Below are 21,897 nucleotides of genomic sequence, written 5' to 3'. Positions count from 1 at the left end.
AAATTAGGTCAATCCTCTTTCCCTAGGGATCTTCCGCAGTCAGCCCAAGGACCCTCTGCTCCCCACAACTCACACTGCACTTGTACCTTACTGAAGCCTGGCATCCCACTTCCACCCTCCTGCCCTGGGGGAAGAGAGAGCCTTGGAAGGGGCAGAACTCAGTCCTGTTGTACACCACCAGTAATCTGACACTGTCTTTAGAGAGATTATCTCCTATCCCTCTCTCTTCCCTCCCCCTGAACATAAGAAACCCTTTTCAAGGCTAGTGCTGGTTCACTTTTACCCAGGGAAGCTTATGCTACCAAATAATGTGCGCTTTTTTTCTCCCCCACGTTATTTCTGTCTCTGGGTGTTTCCCATTTTCTTCATTCTTATGGTTTTTCCTCCTGGCATTAATAACATGTAGAATGATTTCAGATGCTGGTCTAAGTCTGTGTTTCAGAGGCACAGCTTTGGAAAGAAAACATCATCTCTTGAGACAGGGAGCTGGAGAGGACATCTCCTGTGATCCTGCTCAGTCCTCCCATAGCCACGGGGACCACCAGCATTCCCTGCGGAGCCATCAGGTTCACCATCCCGTCAGCCTGTGGGTGCTAACAGGCACTTAATTGTGGCAATGGGCAGAAGGGAAGAGGGGAAAAGGCAGGCAGTTTTTATATGGTAACAAAGAAGGACCGTGTTTAAGGACACTGGCACACGTGATATGCCTCAGACAACAGTGTCAGATGCTCGAGGGAGAGATGGGCAAGAAATACGACCACAAGACAGCATTAAGAAAACACTAGGATAAGGTAGGGTAAGTGAAGCTTCATATGAAGAAAGTCCCTTGTAGGACAGAAGAGAAGATAGGAATGGACTAGTTAAGGTTTATAAAGTAATTACATGTCTCTTAACCAGTGATACTGCTTTCCCATGAAAGCTACCAGGGATTTTGAGACTACATGTTGCTGTTTGTTGCTGGAGCTGTGTCCTGCTGGGGTGAAAGCTTAGTGCAGAGCCCTCACCACAGGCTGGTCCTGGCCTCAAGCATGCAGGTTACCCCAGCCCAGCTTGAGCAGCTCTGCTGCAACCTCCTACCTACATTATCTGTTACTGGAGCAAGCTCCCTCCTGTGTATTACAGAACTTTGCTGGCACAACCAGGGTGGGCATTTGTGGGTGCTTTTTGCTACAGTGATGTTTCACAAGGAATGTGAGAAAACTCATTCATCCTTCCAGACACACACAGTTTAAAGGGAAAGGGCATTTGGGTTATGCATTTGGGTTATGTCTTAACAGTACAGTGAGGGACTCGTCACAGTCTTTAATTAAGACTTCTACTTGCAAACCTGACTGGATCAGCTAGTTTAGCATTCAGATTTCATAAACACTGAGAAGAAGAGTTTGGGTGCTAATGGAAATGTGTTAGAGACAACATTTGAGAAAGACTCAAAGTTAACTTGCCTGCAAAGACAGTTCCTAAACTTCCTACTATCCCAAACATAAGGAAACACATACTTTACACAGAAACCTGCTCAAATCTTCGAGGTCTTATTTTCATAGAGTGAACATGTGCAACTCCACAGTCAACAAGAAAACACTTGTGTGGGTACAAAGGCTCTAAGCTTTTAACCTTACACTCGCATGTTGCTCTGTATATTTTTACATACCTGAGCCTCTTTTTAACCGTCTTCTTGCAAGTTTAATTTGATCCTGAAGAATCTGGACCCAGTCCCTAGGACCAGGCAGTTTATCCACATGGTTAGCAGTGCAGTATTTTTCTGTAAAGACTGAAATAAAAAGATACCATTTTTTTGAAGTGTTCCACCAGGATGGACGAAAGGAGACTGGAGAGGATTTGAAACAAAATACATCAAATTAACCACTCATCAAAAAGCGTTTAAATGGCCAATCCAGGATTGAAAGAATCAACTCCAACTCAGCGTTTCGTGAGTTCATCATTCAGATGTCATTTGTGTGTATAAATATCACAATAATACCATAGTTACTCCTTACAAAAGCCTATTCCAGAGAAACAGTCTACACCTGAGCTCTTCCATTCATGAGTTTCACACAAAAACATCATAGAAGAATAGCAGTGTACTTCGAAAAGAGTCTCCAGATGTGGCAGGCACTTGTAAATGCTGCCTCCCGTATGGTACAAGGAGGGAGTTGAAGATCTGCTCATTCAATGGCCTCTTGGTCATGTTCCTAAGGCTTCAAGCAAACAGATGACAGATAGAAAACCTACCTCTGTGCAAACCTTTACAGTTTTCATACTGCCAAACTAACAAAATTTTTACAAAGCTACTAAAAAAGCCTTTTTTGGGAAAAAAGAAGTACCCTACAGGTCCAATGTCATATTTGGTAAAAATGATAAACAGGGGCTAAACATTACAGAATCATAGAATCATAGAATAGTTTGGGTTGGAAAGGACCTTACAATCATCCAGTTCCACCCCCCCTGCCACGGGCAGGGACACCTCACACTAGACCATGTCACCCAAGGCTCTGTCCAACCTGGCCTTGAACACTGCCAGGCTTGGAGCATTCACAGCTTCCCTGAGCAACCCATTCCAGTGCCTCACCACCCTTACACCCTTACAGTAAAGAACTTCCTCCTTATATCCAATCTAAACTTCCCCTGTTAAAGTTTGAACCCATTATCTTTAATTCCATATTTATGTCAGCTTCAGCAATGTTATACCCAAAATACAGGATTATAAATGGAGTGAAACTGGTGCAATTGATATTCATCACACAACTGAGAGGTGTGCAAAAACTATGTAAGAGCAGAAACAGAAAAATAATGCATTATTTCTGTTGGCATTGCTATTGTAGTCCTGGTCAGAGGTCTCAGAGCCCAGTGTCCCATTATGGCTGGGAAACAAAGAGAGAAAAGTGGTCCCAGATGAAGGAATGTGTAAACCTTGCGGATGAATGTCACACAAATGGAATGGGGAAGCATGAAACAACAAAAAAGACAATTGCAGTATTTTACACACACCCTCTGAAGCAGTGCCAGCTGGTCAGTGTAAGGGGGCTGAAAATAATCCCACCCTCAAACTCCATGCATGTTAACAGCTTCACAAAACCACTGCATGAAATGCAATAGCAATACTTTCCTCTGTAGACTGATCAGCAAGGATATCAGACCAAATGTGAGTTGACTTCCAGAGAAGTCAATGCAGCTCCACATATTGCCAGTGTCTGATTTGCAACAATTATGGTCTCTCTAAAAGCAGAAATAATGCTTCCCTTCTGAATCAATATGGTACCTGACACAACAGGAACCTGATCATAAGACTTAAAGGCTCCTACTTACTTCAGACATGCAATTGCAGTTCCTGCTTGTGACCAGGGCATGAGGACAATCTGTGACACTAGGCTGTACCCAGTGCTGCAAGTGCCTACAGTGGGAATTACAACTACTGCTTACTCTTGCCTGCATAGGAAGCCAGAGTCTGGCTACGTTAGAGAGGCAATGTGTTAACTTGCTTCTCTAACTTGCTGCTTCTTCTGAATGAAAGTCAAAATATTGCTCAGTGTGTGGTTAGGAAACACCAAGGTAGGCAAAAAGAAATGGGAATGCGCTGGGAAGGAGGCAGGAGAAGTGGGACTTCCACCTTCTAGTCCACCTAACAACCCCTCTGTCATAGAATCCCACACTGGTTTGGGTTGGAAGGGACTTTTAATAATAAATCTCAGACTGGTTTTGGGTTGGAAGGGACCCAACCCCCTGCCATGGGCAGGGACACCTTCCACTAGAGCAGGTTGCTCCCAACCCATTCATCCCCCTGTCTGCATTGATACTGGGGAATGCCCCGACCCAGCAGTAGGACCTTGCACCCAGCCTGTGGAACTTCAGGTTCACATTATGTGTACTCCTCAAGTCAGTTGAGGTCCCTCTGAATGGCATCCCTTCCTTCTAGCAAATAACAGCACCACTCAGCTTGGTGTCATCTGCAAACTTGCTGAACGTGCACTAGAAACCACTGTCTGTGTCACAGATGAAGATACTAAATTGTATTGGTCCCAGTATGGATCCCTGAGGGCCACATCACACCTACATTTGAACACAGCTTACTGAGCTCTGCAGGGAGGGACTTTACTGCCTGGATTTCCAGTCAACCACATAAAGGAAAAATAACAGCTTCTGATATTCCTTTTTCATCTTTTTTTTCCCCCCAGTTCCAAGTGAAAGATAGATGCAGCTCACAAGGGGACCTGACTGCCTGGGAGAAACACTGCAACTGATTCAACAAGTGCCATTGCATCCCCAAGGTCAGAAGAGGATTTCTCCCTGGCTAATCATCCTATTGCAGGAGCCTTAAATTACTTGTAAGGACAGCAGCTAAAATATTTTCAGACAGGAAGAGTGATTTCCAAGCAAACAGATCCCTCCTTTAAGTTCTCTGCTAGGTTTTAGCATGAATGTAGCCTTTTGTATTGCTGTCATGGAAAATGATTCAAAGTGCCACTAAAAGATATCTGGGCACGTGGTAGAGGAATGTCCTAATGATAATAATGCAAACAAGATGATGTTGTTCTTGTGGAGATTTCATACTGGCTCAGTTATTTATTGGAATAAATGAAACCACAGTGTCCTATAGCTCAGCTCTTGGGGGGGAAGAAGGGTTCTATTGGAACCAGGATGAGGAGAGATCCACAGGATGTCAGCCCTTGGCATCTTATTCCATCACAGATTGCAGGCATGGGCTCTCCTATCAGGAATCACTAGCATTTGGGCAATACTGTAAATACCAATAAAGATCACTGTTACTAAAGTGGTACCTAGTAGTACCATCAGAGATGAAATTTATCTGTTGGAACTACAACTCCCCTCTTTCTTCTCCCAAACTCAAGGGAAGAGGTTAAACCAAGCCTCAGAATTTGCTCCATTACAAGCTTAGCTCCTGAGAAACATTGATCTCTGCAGTGGGTGATGATGCTATTTTAATAGTGCTGCTGCATCTACTGAAAAACATTGCTTTTATCACCGTACTGCTCAAATTAGAGTTTGTTGGGTTTTTTTCCTAAGTAATTTTGAACTCCTTTTCCTTCCACTTATTTATGAGAGCTTTTAAGGAAGAATGAGAGAAAGACAGAGGGAACTCACCTTCAGATTTCTGAAGATTATTGAGCTCAAGAAAGGAAAGTATAAGAAAGTGTTTGTTATTTAAACCGAATGATAACTGTAAGAAAGTCTACCAGCAACTCCGTGTTAGGACTATGACACAGCCACAATATAGACTTTATCACACAACTGCACAAGTTGGAAGGATCATCTGGTGGTCTCCATGTCCAGCCTGCCGCTCAGAGCATGGCCAACGAGATCATGATGCTCTGGACTTGGAATATTTCCAAGGGTGGAGATCCTGCAGCCCTGTTCAACCACCCTTACGCTGAAAAAGCTTTTCCTCGTATCACATGGAAATTTTCCATGTGTCCAATGCTTCTTGTGCCTCTGAGAAGAGTCTGACTCCATCTTCTCTACACCATCTACCATCTTCTCTAGGTAGTTGTGGACAGCTGCAAGGTTCCTCCTGAATTGTCTTCTCTTCCAGTTCCCTCTGCCTTTCCTCACATTTCACATAAGTAAGTACTTCATGACTTACCTGCTTCGATACCGTAAGTCTTGGTGGCTCTCCACTGGACTCAAGCCAGTATGTCAGTGTCTTTCTTGCATGGTGAGAGGGGCCCACAGAGGTGGTTGCAAAAGGTTCCCTGCCTCCTTTTGCTGTCAACTGACTTACTTAAGATCTTCTCATTGCTAAGGCAATCCTAGATTGGCAATCTGTATCTCAGGGCAAGTCACAGCCTGTCTTTTGATAACTTGGGTATTTTCCCTGCTATCTCAGATTTCAACAACAGAATCCAGTTCAGAACCTTTGGCCTAATATTAGTTCTTTGCATGTTGTGATCGGAGAGTTTGAAGGTACATGTGTTCTTCTGGAAGTGAGAAACTCTGACTGCTAACAATCCCACCCAGCACAGGGTCCTCACACTGACTTAGGAAATCTGCTTCTACAAGAGGACCACCACCATTCTTATAAGCATCAAACTCATCTCAGTCCCAGTGTTATCTTCCTCCATCTCTCCCCAGTCCAGCCATCAACAGCTCAACTATTTACAGAGCAGACACAATCAGATGCAGTGCAAGCCTCAGAGTTTTGGCTGAAGATGATCAGTTACACTGTCATTATGTTTTCAAGAGTTCTTTGCATCTCTGCTATCCGGAAAAGAAAAATAATTACCTTATAGGAACACTGAGTTTCCAGCCTTAGAGCCTGACTTCACAAACTGGGATCACTGGCTTAAAATTAACACAAGCTCTCCCCGTAGAAGCTATTTTTAACAAGTGAATGAAAGGGAATAAAAATAAGGCTGCATATTTTAATAGATTTAACACACGTCAGAAATTCTAATCCCCTTACACTCTCTGTAGATGAGAATATGTTCTAATTCCACATATGAAAAAAAGCAAAACCCATACCTTTTATTGCACCCACAATATTTTGGTCTAGTCCTTTCCGGTTGTCATTGAGCCCTCTTTTCCTTTTGCCGTTTGGTAAAGAGTTAGCCAAAGTCTTGTCATCAAAAAATGCACAGACCAGCTTCCTAAAGAGCAGACTTCCTGAGCGAGTATAGTTTGATAATATAGAGTCCAGCTGAGATTTCGGCATGAAGACGTCAAAGCCTTCTGCAAGTTGCACTTCTGGCTACCAAAAGAATACAAATGGTTTAATTAAAGGAGCATTCAAAGACGTTATTTTACTTCAATCATGCACTGGTGAGACTTCACAATCACTTAATCAAACCCTGAAGCTTTTGCCAACTATTCAGTACCACAGCAGCCTACTTCATTGAAATCAAACCCCATCAGTGAATAAGCACCTTAAAAGGCAAATCAAATAATCATACTCCTGTCTCGCCACTGTAATAGGTGACAATTACTGACATTATTTCTAAGGGTGCAGCTAACAAAAAGAACAGAGATACCTTTCAATATTGGATAATAATGACAAACCAGAGGATCATCCCAGAGCAATATTCCTATGCAATGATTTTTGGATATTTATCTAACCATTTTATGGACTTGTTTCATTGCCAAATGATGGGAACAAGTGGGCTGTGGGGCAGCCAGGCACTTCCAAGAAGCACAAATGCAGGGTTACTGACTGTTCCACATGGGCTTCCAGCACAGATACAGTCCATAGGAGTAGATTATGAGTTTGAGGTTGCTTTTGGAGTCAGCACCTGCTGATCATCCATGTTTCCCTCCTTTCCACATTCCCAAAATGCAGCCTTAGAAAAGAATGATGTTAGGTAGACAGCTTATTTCAGCACGGTGGGAAATCACAGGGATTACACAACTGCTAGAAAATGAGATGGAAGGGATGAAGAGGAAACAAAACCATTCTGTATTTCACAAGAGTCTCAAGTGCATTGTGGGCCAGAGCAGCCGAAGTCCTGCAAGGAAGTCCCCTTATTAAGAGTCTTTTTGCTGCCCCTGTCTGTACATACCAGAAATTACACAATCAATATTTGCAGTATTTTCTTCTGTGACTACACAAGATGTCTGAATGAAACAATTATGTATCTAGAACGGAGATACATCATGAATAAACTACGCTTTTTCAGGTATTATGGGGAAGCTGGGCGGAAGAGGATAACAGTGGTCATGATGTGAGGAATAAGCTTGCTCCTAATAACTTGCTCTTTTTTTCCCCTTCATGAAAATATATCCATCAGTGGTGGTGCGTTGTCAAAGCTGTTTACAGAGCAAGAGCAAATGCCATCTCCCATCAAATCACCTGCAAATGTCTTGAGTCTAGACAGAAGAAAGGGCTGCCAATCTCTGGAGGATTTGGCTGTGTAACTCTTTTCACATGGATGTTTAAAACCCGGTATCAAGAGAGTTACAGCAAGCAGCATATTTTCAAAGCATGTTCTATGACTGGCTATGGTTCTATGACATGCATGTGTGTTTTGCAATAAAACTGGAGATTACAATGCTTTGGGAAGCCAGGATGAAGGATTTTTAAATATTCAGATAACAATTAAAATCTAAAAAGCATATTTCTCAGCTTGTTCTAGTTGAGAACATTCAAAATGCTGGATCCAGCAAAACAGTTACTCTATTTGACATTTGACAGTCTTCTGATGTAGGTGGGTTTTTAACATATTACTTCTGAAGATTCTAGTGACAGGAATGATTTTCAGAAGTAAAAAACATGGGCCAAGTTTACAACTTGGGGAAGATTCTACTTCATAGTAATCAAAACAGAGAATGTAGTTGTCATGGTGATGAAGGTATCCTGTCCTATTATGCTATTTGGGTCTTGGGTCTCATGATAGCAATCTAAGATAACCTCGACTGTAGAAGATGCCTTGGGCAGAAAAACCATCTTCACAAGTCATAGAAACACAGAATCATAGAATTGTTTAGGTTTAAAAGACCTTTAAGTCCAACCATTAATGCAACATTGCCAAGTCCATGTCCCTGAGCACCACATCTACACGTCTTTTAAACACCTCCAGGGATGATGACTCCACCACTGCCCTGGGCAGCTTGTTCCAACACCTGACTGCCCTCTCAGTGAAGAAATTCTTCCTCATCTCCAATCTAAACCTCCCCTGGTGCAGCTTGAGGCCATTTCCTCTTGTCCCATCCCTTGTTCCTTGGGAGCAGAGCCCAGCCCCCTCCTGGCTCCATCCTCCTCTCAGGCAGCTGTAGGGAGCGATCAGGTCCCCCCTGAGCCTTCTCTTCTCCAGACTGACCCCCCCAGGTCCCTCAGCCGTTCCCCATCACACTTGTGCTCCAGGCCCTGCACCAGCTCCGTTGCCCTTCTCTGGCCCCGCTCCAGCACCTCAATGTCTCTCTTGCAGTGAGGGCCCAGAGCTGAACACAGGATTCGAGGTGCGGCCTCATCAGTGCCCAGTGCAGGGGCACAATCACTGCCCTGGCCCTGCTGCCGCACTGGTGCTGATACAACCACTACGAGCCAATTACCACTGTGGTAACATTTCTGACGCCTCCTGCTTAAAACCCTAAAGCCAGGAGGATCACGAGGCCCTGCTCTCATGGTCTGTATTTTGCCATTATGCTCCATGGGAGGTTACCTTCCTCCCTGAGTTCACCTCAGGAGACCTGTGTTATACTTTGAAGAGGTGTAACCCCCCACCAATACAACTGTAAAATACACTTCAGACCTTACCAGTGAACCAGCACGGAGGAGTCAATATTATTTCAGCTTTGACTATTTTGTTCTTAATATAGGAATCAATTTATATATCAGTGAAATAATTTGAAGGCAAAATACTGATTTATTCGTGCTTTCCTTTAGTAGTAAACTGTTTTCCAATCAAAGACCTAATTGAACTTTATGATCACTTTTGAATACAGTTTCTTAAAAGAAAAAAGCATTTGTTAGCAGATAATGATCATGGCATAAGGAACTAGTGGGTGAACTATTCATGTATAATAAAATAAATAAGACCTGAATGCCAAAGGCTTTTGCCGTGCTAAAATTAACAGGCAGTGAATTAGATTTAATCCTAGACATTTTAGTAGGCTGTACTACCTAGATTAGAAACGATTAGGTTATAAGTGAAATACTGTAACAGTAAAACAAACACAAGAAAGTTTAAGTAACAGATCATTACATCTAAAAAGCAGGTTCTATGATTCATGGCCCAGATCAAGAGCTGATCTCACAAAGACTTTTTACACCTCTGTAAGTAGCAGTATTTCATCTCAGCATCCGAACCGGTTTCTTTGGTTTCGGTAGCCTCAATTTTATACCCATTAAACAGAGATTTTTCTTAAAGTTCAATAAATGTTTTCAAAACAACAGCAGTGCCAGTGCTGTCATATGACACAGCACACACTAGGGACAACCCGTGCAATATTCTCAAGGGAACATTTAGTTATGGTGCTGTGTAAAATGTCTTTCATTTTTTTTCAGGCACACTGGTCGCGAGCACGCTAGAGATGCCTCCGAATAAATAGGAAAAGATAATACTGCCATTCATTGTGAAAGAAGAAGTGACTTTCTTCAGCCTTCTCTCAATGTTTAAGGTCACATTTTATTTTCTCTTTTAAATATATCTATTTTCAGAACTCAACTGTTTTCTTTCCAAAGATGAAACAAAATCAATTTGTTTGTCTCCGGCTTCTGGCTCTGTAAATTCAGTCAAACAACTACTGTGGCAAGCAGGGGCCAAAGCACGGGAGGGCAGATGAGGACCTGATTTATGAGCCACATGTTTTCTCTTCTTTTTTTTTTCTCCTTAGGTCAAATTGGCACCTTCAAAGAATTGTGTCCAGCAATAGAACACATTCATAAAGCCAAATTACATTCCATTGCAAGCACAAAACTCTTTTCAAACCCATGTTTCAAGCTGAAAAGAGTGCCACAAGCAAGGAAAAATTATAAGCACAAATTGTGTACTGGAGATAAATTACCAGTCCCTCCCCAGACCATTCCCTCAAACATTATTAAGCATGATACTACAAAAGGAAAACCTCTGAAAAAGCCTCAAACTAGTTACTCGGTATCACTACACAGACTCTATGGCATGAGACTGCAATCTAATTAGTGGCGTGGCTTGCATCTGTATAACTGAATTAGCATGACTGCTCTCTTTCATTATTAGTTCCCTTTTCCAGAAGGGTAGAATATTATCTGCTGCATTGTTTTCATTTACGCTTATTGATAATGAATTTAATTATGTTTTTCTAGCTCATCGTACTTGGGAAATTGGAAACTGCCTGCTCAAAATTAAAAATATATTAGAGAAATTAATGATCAGCTTACTCAATCAGTGAACTGGTTCAGATAGCATCATTTTGGCCATTAAACAAAGCCTATCAGCTACTGGATACATGAGATTTCTATCAATGTGTATGTATTATATGAACCAAGAGAATATGCTTATTGCAATTTTACATGTAAAAGGTACATATTTTTTTAGAAGGGCAAATGTTGGACCCTTTAATCACAATGACATCACCAACAAAGTCAAGGCCCTCGTCCAGCATCCGCAGTGATGAAGACTAAATAACTGTATTGAGCAAAGACTGAAGTATGAACTTTATAGAGGTGAGGAATCCCCTGAAGCCAGTGGGACCAGCCAGGCATGAGACACAGCATATAAATACACCTTGGCAGGATAAAGGCATACATGTAGACTACATGCACTCATCAGCAAATGACAGGGTTGTGAACGGCTTATACACACAGCACTTTTCACAGCTCCTGATCTCATGGTGGCTCTTGGCATTAAGAGGCATGAAGAACAAGTTTCCACTGCAAGCTCAAACAACAGACAGCCTTGAACTCAAGGGAGAACTACACACTCATGAAAGCAGAAAAACAAACCCCAAACCTTTGTAATCAGCACTTCTCAAGTCAAACCCCACTGTCTAACCCTACCCAAGATTCGCTTGTTTAACACAAAGCAGGAACACCAGCCTGCCTTGAGTACGCATTCTCCTGAATGAGTTTTAAAATCCTGTGATCCCACTTATTAAAATATTAACTTACATCTGATGAAGCTGATTCAAGGATAATGCCAAATCCTGAAACAGGGGTTTCTGGTTTTAAGGGGGTTTCAACTGCTTGTAGACTCGATCGTTCCGAGTTTGCTGATAGTTTCTTTTCGTTCTCTGCAGGGTTGGGTTTCTTATTCATGGTAATTGGTTCAACAGTTTTGAGGGGCAGTTTTTTCTTTTTATTTCTCTTTCTTGATATTGTTGACTTCTGTGCACAAATCAGAGGAGCAGGAGGCTGCTGTCTGTTTTGAGTCCCAACTGAATGAAAGAAAGCAATGAATTAAACTTATAGGCAAAAGTGTATGTACAATCACACAGACACATCATTAAACTACTGACATACTGAACTTATCCTCTGGATATGTGGTACGGTTTTCAGGGCTGTTTGTTCATGTGAAACAGTTACATTTTATCACCTTTGCATAATTTTCCAGTCGGTACAATGGGGAAAATGACACTGAGCTCCACTGTGAGGTTTTCCAAGACACGCTGATGAATAGCACATTAGGAAAACTAAGAATACGTAGTTCTTTTCCTAGTGACCAGCCTAGGGTTGGTGACACAAAGGACTTGAGCAATGATTAATTTGTGTACCTTCTTGAATGACTGAGAATCTCACCATCTTTGAGCATCTTTTCCTGATAACGTCAGATAATACAAGTGCTAATGCAATTACAGTTATTTTTCTGAACGCAGTTACCAAGTTAATTAGCTTAGCAAGAACATTTCAAGTACCATTATGTCAAGAACAAGTGAAAACACTATTAAATAGTTTAATTTCTAGGGAAACAAGTAACCCAAAGTTGCATCAGTTTGTTTCACTCAGACACAGAAACTGACAGGTCATGTGCTACCTCTGCAATCTAAGAGACCAGACTTTATCAGTATCTTGCATTTTCCACAATCATTTGTACAAATGAAGGCACCAATCCTGAACCAGTACTAATACAAACAAGTCCACCAGCAGAATGATCTGCAGATACAATTATATACCTGGATGAATCAGGAAGATGTAGGTCAAAACAAAAATGGCCAAAAGTGCTACACATGCTAATCAAACTGACTCGACTCACTCGAGCTAGGAGTGAACTACAAATAATCCTCATCTATAAAGCATGAGGAGAAACCCAACCCTTGGAATACTGTTTATTAAAAGATTTCTGGGATATTTAATTTCTGGCAAGGATTTACAAGACCGTAATTTGTAGTTTATGATTTAGACAGAAGGGTGTTTGAATACTAAAATAAGTGATTACACTTTCACTTACATGTTTGCATTTTAGGGTTTTTCGCTTTTAGCAACACATGTGCCAAACAGTGTTTTTCTCTCTACAAAACCATCACTTCATGCCTACCAGAAAATATCAATCAAGAGATCCACAAATTAACAAGGTATTTAAACTCTAGCTACATAATAAATAAGAAATATTCCTGCTATTGAGGAGCCAGCTTTTCTGGCATAACCCTCAGTTCTGTACCTCTCACCCCTAAGCTATTTTTAATCATGCTCATAATTTCAATGAGATCAGTGCAACTGTGTAAAGAATTCCTTGTCCCAGCAAAGACTGCAAAACATGTGCTTCTTTGCAAATCAGTGACTTTTAGAAAAGCATTTTTATGCATGTCAACTGATATTACAAAACCTGTCTGATCCTTCCTGTCACTCACTGAAACACTATACACCATGTAGACAAGGAGTTTGGTCAGCCCTTCACTCCACCCATCTGCAGTTAATTACTCAACACTCCCTCTTCTTAGAGGTCTTATCCAGCACTCTAAGAGAAAAACCTCCATGGCTCCACTCCGCATCACTCACACTGGAAATCTCCAACTTCTCATCAGCATTAACACTAATGTTTAGGAAGCCTGTGATGACCTACCTAACTCTTAGCTGCCATGCTCTTGTTATCTTGCTGTCTCTAGTGCTCTGTGCTGTTCTGTTTCAGCTCCTAACCTAGCAGAAAACTTGGACTCAATAGTTTTCCCCAATGAACACATTATTGCTGGTTCAGCCAGTAGAAGGAACTGGTAAACCAGCCTGAAGAAGGGTGGAGGCCGCAACATGCAGCAGCTAGCTCAGTTGAGGCTACCACGGAGCTGTAACTTGAAAGATCTTTGAAGTGCTATACAATAACTTTAAGTGGCCTTCCAAGTTTCTTTCCTTACCCTTAAGATTAATGAACTGGCAAGCAGCTAACAGGTAAGGTAGCATTTTGCACCTCTGTACAAATATACCCTGAGAACAAACTGGGGATAGTTGTAGCATATTGATGTACCCACCCAGTTCCCATTAGGAATAAATTTATTCTCATTAGGAACAAAACACATTACATTTATTTATTTATTTTAGCCTTAAAAGATTCCTACAGGTAATATCCCATGTTACAGGCAAGGATCTGAGAAGTAAAAATGACATTTCCAAGAAGCTTGTGAAAATTTGACTTTGAACAATGTGTCAAGAGACCAGGAAACAGCTCAGGTTTTCCTGGGTCTCCACATAAAGTTCTGTCTTACTAGGCCATTCCTCCTAGCAAGAAGATCATGGAATCATAGAACAGCTTGGGCTGGAAGGGACCTTCAAAGATCATCTAGTCCAAGCCCCTTGCAATGAGCAGGGTCATCTTCATTTGAGATGCTTGTCATGGATAGGCACATCTGGGACTGGCCATTGTACCTGCTTGAATCTGAATCAATTTTCGCATGGTCTTGAGCTCCTGAAGGATAGCCTGCAGGGTTGACTGGCAATTACATGTACAGCAGTTTGGTCCAATTGAGGAATTCGTCATTGGGATTTCTCCTGAAAGAAAGTGGAAAGAAACAGGGGAGAGAGGATGTAACCCACAAAACCCACCCAAACAATGATTATAAGCAGGCATTTGAAACTATTATCAGTACACCAGATCATGAAATTAGATCCAAAGCAAGAAGCAAATGATTTTCAACATGGTCCCTTTTAAGAGAAAGGGACCACTAGATTTTATCCAATTACTAATATGTGCAATTATATACAGTCGGGAATGCAATGTTACATGGGCTGAAGAAGACTGAGCATGAATACAATGCACTCTTCACAGCAGGGCTGTCTATTGTCAGGCTAGTTCATCTTGAATAACAGTAGCACCAAACCTCATTATAAACATACTCACTTTATCACACACACACACAAAAGCCCATCTCCCGGAACAGCCTTACAAAGAATTAAGACAGACGGCATAATAAAGGTTTACGCTGTACATTAAATGAGGGCCTAAGAATTTTAAACTGCTTGAATGTTACCTGTGATACTTTATCATGTGAAGAATTGAGAATGAAAATAAAACACCCTATTCCAAGGGAAAAATACCCACAAAAACCCCAAACAACACCCTCTCAAAACAAACAGGATGGAAAAGAACCACAGCAAGAAAACCTTTCAAATCTGCTCTTCGTCTTCCTAGGCTGGGATTGTTTTCTATGTCACGTTTTCCAGCACTGTGACCTACAAGATGAGCTTTCCATAGTTTCCCTTTGAAAATGAATAGATTCGACAGGTACTTCTTTTCCTGTAATTCTTACAGTGTTTATCTGAATTTACATACTTCTAGTTCTAGCCCTTAGCAATGCTTTTATTACTGCCTTGCTTCCCAGATGCTTTGCATTGTAGGTCCCGAATTAGGACAGGCTGTAACAGCTGGGAGATTTCAAGCTTTACTTGAACAGTTGTATCCTGGATGTTAGTTTAAAATAGTTATATCTTTAGCTTTACTGCTGCAAATAAAACATTCAATATTCAACAGAACACCAAGCAGTATCTGCTTGAATCTGAGGCCAGTTGGCATGCACCCCCCTTCATTTCAAAATGTGCTTACAGTCATTTAAATTGATGGCTGTTTTACTGCTCATCAAAGCATGCAAGAGGAGGGATGATCATTTTATGAAGATAGGTACAAATGAATCCAACAAAAATCATCTTGCTTGGTGTCTCATGTGGTGGACTTCAGAGTGTATTTCCCTTTTTTTCCCATAGCCTAACACTTATCAGGTACCCTTTAATCATTACCTAGCTAAATTTAATACCAGGCAACTCATTTAATCTTCGTTCATAAATCCTCCCATTTTTCATTTGCTTTCCTCTGAAGCCAAACCAGTTTATTAATACCTTTTTAGGTCTGGTCTGTGTTCTTTCTGATGTCACACCCACACAGATCCCCTGACTTCAAACCCCATTTGAAATGGATGAAATATGGCCACTGCTAAATTGCTCTGTCTCTTTCCTAGTTCTTCCAGTGTCTTTCCTCCATCCTCAAATCTCTCTTCCCAGGCACATGTTTTCTATCTCTTTCCATTCAGTCCTTCAGCTTTAAAGAAACATCTATCAGACTTCAGCAAACTGGTGGTTGTTCTCCAAAAAGAAAGCTACTTGTGAAGCCAAACTGATGCATTACTTAAAGGCTATTGGCATCTTCTGGGTGTCTCCTCCTTTCCTGACAGACTTAAGACTGTCCACACTACTACAATTACACATTTTGGTATTTTAAAATAGCACCTATGGACAAAACCTGTTAATACTGCACTAAGATAAATGGAGTAGTTTAAGAATCCCTGCAAGTCTAGCAAATATGAATACAATAGTTCCATTTGTGGCTTTTCACCAAGGTTTCAGCTGTAAATAAAACAACTTTTTCAAAGTAAAAAGTGATCTGGAAAACAGGCTGAGTCTCAAATTAAAACAAAAAGAGGTTACTGACTCAGCAGGACTCTGCCCCGTTTGATCTCACCCTTCCTTTGTGCACTGTCTATTCACTGTAAGTTCCTTGGGGCATGGATGGGATTTTATCTTTTCAATGGTCCATAAAGTGTTCAGCCCATTGTTACAGGTACAGAGGGAAACAAAATATATGTTATCTTTAGCTTTGCAGCAGATTACTCAGAATCCCTCAACTTGGCTCCACCAACACCCTTTACCCTAAAGGGTAAGACAGACTTTAAGGGTTAAAGGTAGGGTATACTTTAAGGTAGAAGTTAAGGGTGCTAAAGGTAGACTTTTAGACAGATGAGGTTCAAGGCTACTTAGAATTTAACAGCATCAGCATAACCCTGTACCTGTCAGTAAGACAAACAGGCACCCCAGAAATGGGGTCCTAGGAAATGAGGAGAGTTTTATTAATCGAAGACAAATACATAGTAAGAATAGAATTCTCTACTGCTTTTTCAGTTGGTTTAGACTAATAAGATCCTCAGGATAAAGCCTGTTCTCTCTCTTGATCAGAATCCAATATTCTAGTGGGCTTTTGGAAATGCTACCTGAAAGAGTACAGCAGGAGACAGGGCTGGTGGGCTTTTGTTTCCTTCTTAATGAAGACTTCACATAGTGCTGAATTGCATCTGAAAACTCAGACAAGTTATAGCAGTAAATACCTGTACATCTTTCCTGTTGCAATATAACATGTTCCTAATGAAAGTACGCAGGCACACAGGCTCCTGATGGAAAACCAAAGGGTCTATTTTCCCATTGAGGCGTAGGGGATTTACATTATGATCCCCATTAGCATTGATAAAAATTACCCATGTAAATCTACCATAGGTACTGGTAATGGGAAAAGAGACCACCAGTATTTCATATCAAAGCAGGATTCTACTGACTTCATACATATTCATGAAGGTTTTTTATTTTCTTTCTTCCTCTGATCAGTTATTGTGTTATAAGAAACATCTTGTAGAGTGTTCTCAGTCATTGTTCCAAGCACTATCTTTATCATTTTTAGAGGACAAAAGCAACCCTTTTCAACTTGTTATAAATCATTTTTTAATTTTAAAAGGAGAACAGACTTATTTTTATGAAGGAGTCTTTAAAGAGCCATCTCCCTCTCTTTGGAAGCTAGCCAGCAGGCAAATTTGATACCAGCTTCCATAGTTGAGAGAAGGAGATGACACAAGTGCAGTAGTTGCTTCCCCAGTGTGAGCAGCAAGTAGCCCAGGACAGTGGTTCTCAGCTGGGTCTGCTGAGAGTGAGTTTACCTAGTGTAACATTGCTACCATGAGTTTGTATTTGAAAAGCATGCAAGCACAGTCCATTGACATAACTTGACACAACTAAAAAGCAATTCAGCTGCTGCATCACTGCCAGATTTGTTATGGAACATGAACTCAAATGCTGCAGACAGGCTCTATGAGTTTGTTGTGTCTTAACAGGGCAGACAGGCTACTCACTATTAGTAGCTCCAAGAGGCTTCCACTAAATGCAGAAGGTCACAGGCTTCTAAGTAATGACTTGTGGAACCATTGACTTAAATCTGGTTCAGAATAAATCACTCTGCTTTTTGAGTATGTTTCTACTCTTCCCTCTGTTGCAGCAATGCCCAGGCTCCCCCCATTCCTCCTTTTCCCTCTCTACTTTTGGCAATACCCTTTTCATAACAGCTTTCTAAACCAGCACCTATTAAACATCCACTCTAGCCTCTCCTTGAACCACCTTTACCATGTGAGTAGATAACTAGTTAGATGGACTTGGCATGCTTGTTACAATCAAATTTGAGTAATTCAGACAGCCTAAACCATATATCTTGGCTTCCTATATTGTATGTATCCACAATGGACAGAAACAGTTTCTGCACTCATCTGTCTGCCAATGCCTGGACATCTCCCAGTGATGACTCAGACCTGACAGCCCTACATAATAAGCTTACACCCCACCGGAACAGCTTTCCCCTGATGAGTTTAAACACCATGGTAAGTACCAAGGAATAGTATCTTCCTTGAAGTACTGTTCAGCATTTCTACACCCAGCTTCTAAGGACTTTGTCCATCCTCTGAATAACATCTAAAATACTGAGTTAGATGCTCAGGCCTCCAATGCAAGGGATGGGGGAATGGCCACCCAGAAAAGCCGCATGCTGGGTGAGGAGCAGTTTCAGAGCTTGCTCATGGCCCAGAAACACATCAAACATTTTCCTTACCCAGAGACCAGGCTTCGGAGCCAAAGCAGCAGAGGTGCCTGGCAGGATCACAACACCGCACTGGAGGCAGACACCTCTAACCAAAGAGCCTTGCAGATCATCTTTGCAAAGGTGGCCAGAGGAGAGGGCTCACACCCATGTTTATGTAATAACCTAAAAGACTGCATTCCTTTCTGCAGCAGGACAGCTGCAGAGGGAGGGGTGGAAGGTGCCTCCTGGTGCACTCCCCCAAGAGCTGGGAGCCTGGGCATTCCTCCTCTCCAGCCCAGGAGGTCACTCAATCCGACTCTTCTCCTTGTCTCTCACAGAGCATTCTAACCTATAAGAGATGGTAGATGAGCCGAACCCTTTCTCTTTGTATGAAAAATCAAAGCACTGACATTTTCTTGCATATGTGGCCAAATCCTGTCAACACGTTTTAGTTCACATGCTGAATCAGGCCCCTGAGGGGACAGAGGTGCTGCTCCACCCACTTTCTAGATGCGAGAACTAGGCATGTGCAGGCTTGGGCACTTCTGTGCATGCAGAGAACTGTCCCTGCCAGTGCCCAGGGACTCTCAGGACAAAGAGAGAGATGTGTGATGAATTTCGGGTCCTTCCACACTTTCAGAAGGACCTGAAATGGGTGGGATTTTGAAAGCACACCTTTTTATTCTGTCAGTAAAACCTCCATACTGTGGAATTTTAAACAAGAGAAAAGCATTTTAAGGGCACACTGCCACCTACTTCATGGCAGAATCCTCTGGCAGCAGAAGATGGACCATGCTCTATACACGCTGTTCATAGGTAGCCTCCATCATCTCTTCTCTCCAACAGTCCCATAGGAAAAAAAGCCTAAGGCTGTGGATGGGACTTTGTACCTGTTATAAGGCTGATGCCATCCCCTTCTGAAAGTCAGTAGGATCCTGCTCCACAAGTGGTGTCACAACAGTGCTACATTACTCATTGCAAAGAGGAGTGGTAGAGGTTGGCATTTAATTAGCTATGAATATAATAACAATGGCAAAAGCTGTTTTAGTAAGTACTGTATAGAAATTAAGCCTGCAACAGCATTGAGTAATTTTGTCCTATCACCAGGAATCCATTTTAAAAGCTAAGACAGATGGTAGCAGAATGCACCGTGCCCACTTTCGCACCGTTTCAAAGTGATAACTATGTGCTCATTTGGTAGACTCTGAACTATAAAGCTGCTCTCAGTGCAGCGGTACAATATATCATCACAACAAAGGCAGAAATTTAGTACAGTACAAGGAGAGAGGGAAAAAAAAAGTAGCATTCTCAGTAACTAATGCAGATCATACCATTGGATGCCACGGTTCGTGTTTGATTTTGGAACGTTTTGGATCGAGTTCCGTATTGCCCTGAAAAATGGCTGGCTTGAGGTGATAATTCATTCCATGCACCGCTCTGTGAAGGATGAAGGCTCGCCTGGGACTCTGCAGGGGAATTCAGGCGCTGGGCCCAGGCTAAGTCTAAATCTTGGGGCTCCTCCTTTAGTTTTTCTCCTTCTTTGCCAACCCGTTGATAGATTCTTCCAGTGCTGTCATTCAGTAATCTTCTCATCCCTGTAATTTGTTTTTTAATTTCCCGGCTTTCATCTCCTAATGAAAACAGAGCCACAGTTATCACTGTAAATTAGCAAAAAGGGTAATGGGTAGAGATTAGAGATTTTAGATGCCAATAAGAGTTGGAGTATAAAAAGAAATAAAGACGAGAAAGAAAAAGAGATGGTTGGGCGGCCGCTGGTATGTACCAGGCTACGCTTTAACACAGTGATGGTTGACATCTCCCACGGCTGAAAGACCTGCTGAACTTGGCTTTCTTGATGCTGTTTCTAAAGCTTTGATGAGTAAGATTATTTTTTCTGCAGAAGGAAATAATAATAGCTACCGCAGTTTCAAATAAACCATCCTTTTAAGAGACTGATCCTATTCAGCTGTTGACATCCGTGGCTATTTTCCCCAAGCGAAGCCTAAAGGATCAGATCTTCTACGTATCAGTTTGCTAGATGCAGAAGGTTAGATCCTACAGAGGAAAAATAAACCACAAAAAGCATCATGCCACACAGACACACGGAACAATGCTGCATCTATTGACTTTAATGAGCAGGATCCGTTCTACAGGCCACAGAATTGAATAATACTGGATTATACAGGAATAAATTAAAAGGCAGCTAATACACATATAACCATATACAGCCTAGCATATACTGCTGGAGGTCTTAAAACTGTAGATTATGAAAACAAAATGAAACTCTAAACAAGAAAAATTTGCCTGTTCCAAGTAAATTCAGGGCATTTAAATAATCACAATTACATACTTTAATACTCCTGGCACCATTTAAGTATTAATTTTACATATGAAACTGCTGATTGCACAACGAATATATGTGTTTTGGGCAGATAGCAGCTATTTGGCTCATTAAAACATACATTACATCTCACTAGTAATGAGGAAGTGACCACAGCCCCTTCTGAAATAGGAAGTTTCTATTTTTTTACTGGTAATAGAAAAATCAAATATCCTAAGCAAATAGAATAAGTAGAAGAAATTGCTGAATCAGCCTTTCTTTATAATGCACTTTATACAGTAATACTTGCTATCCTTTACTGAGTTTACATTTGCACGTCCCAAAGTAAACCTATTTCTGGCAAAGCAATAGTGTAAGGGAAACTTCAGAAGGAAACATCAACCACCCAAAACCCAAGATGCAATGTGCATCATAGACTCATGCAATGGTTTGGGTTGGAAGAGACGTTAAAGCTCATCTAGTTCTAAAGCCCTGCCACAGGCAGGGACACTTTCTACTAAAGCAGGTTGCTCCAAGCCCTGTCCAACTCTGGTTCAACAAGACATTTGACAGTGTGTTAATGCCAGGCACATGAGCAATTTTATCAACTCAACAGCACTATTCAATTGTCTAAACCTAGGAGCACGCTTAGGTAGCTGGCTGAACCAGACAGCTAAAGAGCAGCAACCCCCTCCACAACACAGGCCAAGCTCAGTGTGGTTGGGAATTGCTGTGCAAGCCCAGCATACCCAGGGAGGCACCTTAAAGAGGGAGGTTTTGCTGTAGGAGGTGAAGCAGAAGGGGACGCAAGCTGTACAATCTGCTCCAGCCTCTGCTGAATCAGAGCATCTCCTGCCTGACCCGGTGCACTGGTTCCCTGGGCCAGAGCCAGCTGGCTTCAGCCCACCCTGATCCAGTGGGAAAGTAGGTGGTTTGCAACAAAGCTTCTAGTACAAGCTTAGAGAAATATGTGTCAACCCTGCACACAATACTCTAGCACTGCTTCCACTCCAGCTAGAGCAGCGAGAAACCCCCTTTGCAAGGAAGTTCTGCATTGTGTTTACTTTGTCAGTTTGCCTGTGGATTTGTGTGTGGGTGTGATTTAATTAACAAATCACAGCACCAACTCCTCTA

At 41.8% G+C, this 21,897-nt stretch overlaps 1 protein-coding gene across 5 annotated transcripts in view; it reads right to left on the bottom strand.

The window, feature by feature from the left end:
• The window catches only part of BEND7 (BEN domain containing 7), a 46,993-nt gene that overhangs the window by 12,586 nt on the left and 12,510 nt on the right, over positions 1 to 21,897 (bottom strand). For 3 of the 5 annotated variants that reach the window (XM_065667714.1, XM_065667724.1, XM_065667734.1), the window contains 5 exons: positions 19,775 to 20,074; positions 14,213 to 14,335; positions 11,531 to 11,796; positions 6,475 to 6,700; positions 1,649 to 1,768 (listed from right to left, as the gene is read on the bottom strand). In XM_065667714.1, the coding sequence (XP_065523786.1) occupies positions 1,649 to 1,768; positions 6,475 to 6,700; positions 11,531 to 11,796; positions 14,213 to 14,335; positions 19,775 to 20,074 (1,035 nt within the window). The remainder of the gene's footprint in view (positions 1 to 1,648; positions 1,769 to 6,474; positions 6,701 to 11,530; positions 11,797 to 14,212; positions 14,336 to 19,774; positions 20,075 to 21,897) is intronic. The other 2 variants (XM_065667743.1, XM_065667751.1) reach the window with 1 other exon arrangement.

The sequence above is a fragment of the Lathamus discolor genome, chromosome 1 (genome assembly GCF_037157495.1).
Source record: "Lathamus discolor isolate bLatDis1 chromosome 1, bLatDis1.hap1, whole genome shotgun sequence".
NCBI lineage: Eukaryota > Metazoa > Chordata > Aves > Psittaciformes > Psittacidae > Lathamus > Lathamus discolor.
The sequence above is the reverse complement of the archived record's forward strand: the minus strand, read 5'-3'. Positions and strand labels throughout refer to the sequence as shown.